This window comes from Cebus imitator, unplaced genomic scaffold, assembly GCF_001604975.1.
Source record: "Cebus imitator isolate Cc_AM_T3 unplaced genomic scaffold, Cebus_imitator-1.0 Scaffold339, whole genome shotgun sequence".
Classification (NCBI taxonomy): domain Eukaryota; kingdom Metazoa; phylum Chordata; class Mammalia; order Primates; family Cebidae; genus Cebus; species Cebus imitator.
The window spans coordinates 682,973-687,519 of NW_016107654.1; the positions used below are offsets into that span (position 1 = coordinate 682,973).

A 4,547-nucleotide genomic window follows, 5' to 3' on the forward strand; every position below is an offset into this window, starting at 1 on the left:
TTTATCCCTCCTCAACTCCACCCCCTCCCCAGCTGCACCACCCTCCCCTTTGGTGTCTGCACACCCTGATCCACCCCAATCGCAGCTGCACCCCTACACCCTGATCCACTATCCCTAGCTGCACTTAGAAACCTGTATCCACCTCCTCCCCAGCTTCACCCCTACCCAGGTACACCCTCACACCCGATCCACGCACCCCCCCCAGCAGCACCTCCCCTCCCGCGGTGCTTCTCTAGCAGGCTGCTCACATCCCAGCCGCACTGGGCCCAGCTCCCCCTGACCTGCTTGGAGCTGCCTCATCTGGCTGCAGTTCTGAGTTCCGGGATAGCCACGTGAGGGCTGTTTACAGAGGGAAGGAAGTGGCTCCGCAGACCAGAGGACGGAGGCTTCTCAAAAGGCAGCTTCTCTTCCTGGAGAACAGACTTTTTCAGCAGGATTTTCCTTTCGGTGAAACATAATTTGACTTGAAAAGGAACCCAGGGAAAAGTCTGAGAGAGACCACAGCTGTCTTGGTGTAAGCGTGAGCCTGCCTGGGCAGGGTTGGTAGAGGCCTGCCTTTGTTTGCCTCAGGCTGTCTGCATTTCACCCCTGACTCTTCTGTTTTTAGCCATGGAGGAAGAGAAAGATGTCGGCCCAGAGGTAGGTGAGTCAGGGGGCCAGATCGCTGGACTTCCCAGGTGTGGGGCATTTCCGGACCAAGAGAAGGGTCCTCTTGACATCTGCTCTGCCGAGCTCTTTTGCCCTTGGCTTCTTGGAGCCTGGGGACTGTGGGAGTGGTGGTTCTGGCCCCTCTCTGCCGCCTGTCACAGCTGCCAGGCTTGTTAGCTAGTGGTGGCCCATGGACACTGCCTGAGGCCTTGTCTTTTCTTCCCCTCAGGTCGCAATTACTCCTTCCAGTTTCCCCTTAGGACTTTACCTGCTGGTTTTGTTTAAAATCATTTTCTTGGTCAAACATCTGTAGCCACATCACAAGGGTCTTTATTCCTAAACTGGAAAACTGGATCCATTAAAGCAGCAGTGAAAAGCTAGAAAAGGCTGAGATGCCCCACCTCAGGAGAGCGAGCGTGTGACTGGGTCCTGGGCTGCTGTGGGAGAGCCTGCCTTGGATCCTGTCTCAGAAGCAGTTGCTGAGCTCAGAGGGACTCACTGCGAGTCCTTAAGTGAAGGACATGGTCTCAGGTGCTTCTGTGCACCCCATCTGATTGACAGTGAGCGTAGGGGCGCCCTGCTTTCTAAACCAAGTTCCGAGGGCTGAGATTTCTGTGCACATTCTCATTGTCTTGGTGCGGAATTGTGTCTTGGAAATGCGTTTCCGAACGCCCTTCTGACTTCCGTGGGTTTTCTGGCACAGATGGCCTTATCTGAGTCCTGGCTGTCTCCAGCGGGTGGCAGGTGGGCGGGGGTGGGGCTGCTTTAGGCCTTGGCTCTTGTCTTTTTTTTCTTTTTCTTTTATTTTTTGAGACGGAGTCTCGAACTGTTGCCCGGGCTGGAGTGCAATGGTGTGATCTCAGCTCACTGTCACTTCTGCCTCCTGAGTTCACGGGATTCTGCTGCCTCAGCCTCCCGAATAGCTGGGATTACAGGCACACACCACCACACCTGGCTAATGTTTTGTATTTCTAGTAGAGACGGGGTTTGGTTTCACTATGTTGGTCAGACTGGTCTCAAACTCCTGACCTTGTGATCCACCCGCCTTGGCCTCCCAAAGTGCTGGGATTACAGGCGTGAGCCACCGCGCTCGGCTAGGCCTTGGCTCTTGTGTAGAAACTTGCAGGCTGAACAAGTCCTATCCGGTTCCTGGGTCCTGGGCGGCAGGTGTGGGTGCCAGCAGGCATGGAGAGAGCTGCCCATCTGGCTGGCGTCTTCTTGTTTTCTCTTTGACTTCTTGGGGAGCCACCAGCATCCTCTGCTGCTGCCCACTCGCCACCCTGCCCTCACCCTCTCTTCCCTTCCTCCCTCCCTCCCACAGACCTGGGCTCAGAAGTCCAGTTCCCCCCTCCCCCCCAGGCAGCAGCACACACAGACTTCTTGGCCTCTGCCTCCTTGCTTGGCGTGTAAACTGGTGTTGAATGTTCTCAGAATCCAGATGGCTCATTGGGGTCTTGAGCTCTGCTCCTCCTGGAGCCGAGAGGACACTGAGAGGGGGCCTTGGCCTCCCTTGTGGCCGGGCCTGCTCCCTGAAACCTGCAACCCAAGGATTGCATCAGCAGCATACGATGCGTTAGTGATGCCCAGGGCAGCCGCTGGTCCTGCCCAACTGTGTCCCAGTGACCAAGGAAGCCAGGTTGCCCTCTGAGTGCTTCATAGCATGGGGCTCAGAGGGCCCCGGCACCCTGGGCGAGGTCACTTCTTCCTGGAAGTCTCTGGGGCTGGTGACTTCTACCCTCACTCCCAACTCTTCTCCTGCTGCTCTGAGCAAGTCTGGGCTGGGAGGCCTGGCTGTGCCCGCCCGTACCCGCCTGACCCTGTGTTCTCTGCTGCAGGCTGGCTTCTGCCTGGGCACCACCCTGCACTCGTGGGGGCTGCAGTTCACAGAGGAAGGTTCACCATCCACCATGGTAATCGCCTCACGCTGACCTGGGCCAGCCCGGGGGGCTGTGGCCTTTTTTCACCTCTTCCCATCCCCAGCCCCTGGCTCATTCCTGCTCAGGCCTGCGGTTGGGGCAGGGGCAGGCTTAGGGTTAGGGTTAGGGTTAGGGTTGCAGCCTCGATGACAGGGGCCCCGTCTCTACTCTCGGCAGCTGACAGGGATTGCGGTTGGAGCCCTCCTGGCCCTGGCCTTGGGTGGTGTTGTCATCCTCTTCATGCTCAGAAGGCTGAGCCGATTTCGTGAGTATCTTGGATCTGACGCCGGCCCGGGTGCTTGGGGGAAAGCATGGGTGTCTTGGGACGTGCTTTGAGCTCCTGGGAGGGGTCCTTAAGTCCCTGGTGGTTTTGGCTAGAATCCGATGGCCTGTCTGGGCTCAGGCTGAGCACGTTGGGTCCAGGAAGCCAAGTCTGTTCAGAGTCCTGTCCTGAGCAAGGCCTCAGTGGGAAGTGGGGAGGGTCCCCCTCTGTTGAAGACAAGCCTGTCCCCCGGGCCCTGTTCCCTCATGCTGTCTGAGTGTGGCGCGGTGCCGGCCAGGACGAGAACACGACTGTGGTGCGCCTGCATGTCCAGGACGGCCTCTGCCACGGCCCTGCCTCAGGCCGCCCCTCCGCTCCCCTGCAGGACAGGCGCAGCCCACCACTCAGTACAGGTTCCGGAAGAGAGACAAAGTGATGTTTTACGGCCGGAAGATCATGAGGAAGGTAGGTGGTGCCCCAGGCTGCGCACGGCTCCCCTGAGCAGGCCCCTGTGGGAGGGACCCTCCTGCTGCGGGCTCCCCAAGTCCGGGCAGGTCTTGGTGTGTGCTGCCCTCTCCCCGGCCCCACAGCTCTGCCACCAGGCTCAGGGTTTGTGGAACAGCATAAATCATCCCGAAAGGTGTCTGCGTCCTCCAGCTGAACCCAACACGTTTTACCCAGAAATACCCCTCAGCCTCTCAAACCTCAGCTCCATCCGACCTGGAGGGGCAGTTCTGGGAAGGTCTGTGGTGGACAGGGGCCGGAGGGGCGGGAAGGGCTTGTCCGGCTCCAGAGCGGAGGTTTATTTTAACAAGAAATTCGAATGGAAAGCCGCTTGCTAGGAATATCGCTGGGGGCCGGTGGGTGCAGAGGGCCTTGTGCTCCGCCAGAGGTTCCTGACTCTGGTGCCGAGCTTGAGTCTCTGCCAGGCTGTGGGGTACTGGGCTGAGGACGGAGTCTAGCCCCTGGGAGTTGAGGGTCTAAGTTCCCTGGTTACCGGCATGTTTGCACTAAGCTGAAAGCTGCGTGGCTCACTTTCAGTCTGGGTGGTTCAGCCTTGGTTTAACCCTTCCTGGTCTTTGGCCAACGGGGCTGTCGGTGGCCTCCCTGGCTGCCTTCCTGCACTCCTGAGGGACCCAGGAAGTGCTCAACAGAACACCCAGAAGCGTCACAGAAAACGCACAGACTGCTCCCTTTAAAGCGGTCTGCGTTACCTTTCTCCGGTTGCACAACTAATTTGTGTTCTTCATGGAAAACTTGAAAAACTCAAGAGGGGAGGGATGTGGGTATCCGTCTGTGGTGTGTGTCTTCTCATCAGTGGTAAGTGCTGTGAGAGGGCAGGTGAGTTAGGGCTGCCGTGGGCTGGGTCTGGGACAGGGTTAGCGGCCGGGAGCAGAGTTGAGGTGGTCTGTTGAGTGTCGGCCATGACTCAGCGGCCCTGCAGGGGACAGGGAAACGGAGGGCCTGGAGGAAAGGTGCGGTGAGGCCGTGGCTCTGGACCGAGGGCAGTAGGCAGTGGTGCTGGAGCGAGGTGGCCTGTGAGCGTGCAGGGTAGGACCCAGGCCTCTGCTGTTCTGGTCAGTCAGGCGGCACTGCCTGGACAAGGGAAGAAGACTGTTCCAGAGAGGGGACAGAGTGGGCAGTGGCCCCGGATCAGAGGGGAGTGAGGGGTGGAAGGTGGGTGGGGACAGAGTGGGCAGTGGCCCCGGATCAGAGGGGAG

At 58.9% G+C, this 4,547-nt stretch overlaps 2 protein-coding genes across 4 annotated transcripts in view; one reads left to right on the top strand and one right to left on the bottom strand.

Annotated features, from left to right (window-relative positions):
• C8G (complement C8 gamma chain) overlaps positions 1-4,547 on the bottom strand; it is a 618,926-nt gene that overhangs the window by 46,854 nt on the left and 567,525 nt on the right. The gene's annotated exons all lie outside the window — the stretch shown is intronic.
• Positions 247-4,547, top strand: part of PNPLA7 (patatin like phospholipase domain containing 7) — a 71,688-nt gene continuing 67,387 nt past the window's right edge. Inside the window, exons 1-4 of one of the 3 annotated variants that reach the window (XM_017505458.2) lie at positions 247-639; positions 2,484-2,558; positions 2,742-2,829; positions 3,161-3,291. In XM_017505458.2, coding sequence (XP_017360947.1) covers positions 610-639; positions 2,484-2,558; positions 2,742-2,829; positions 3,161-3,291 — 324 coding nt within the window. In that variant the 5' untranslated portion in view covers positions 247-609. The remainder of the gene's footprint in view (positions 640-2,483; positions 2,559-2,741; positions 2,830-3,160; positions 3,292-4,547) is intronic. The other 2 variants (XM_017505460.2, XM_017505461.2) reach the window with 2 other exon arrangements.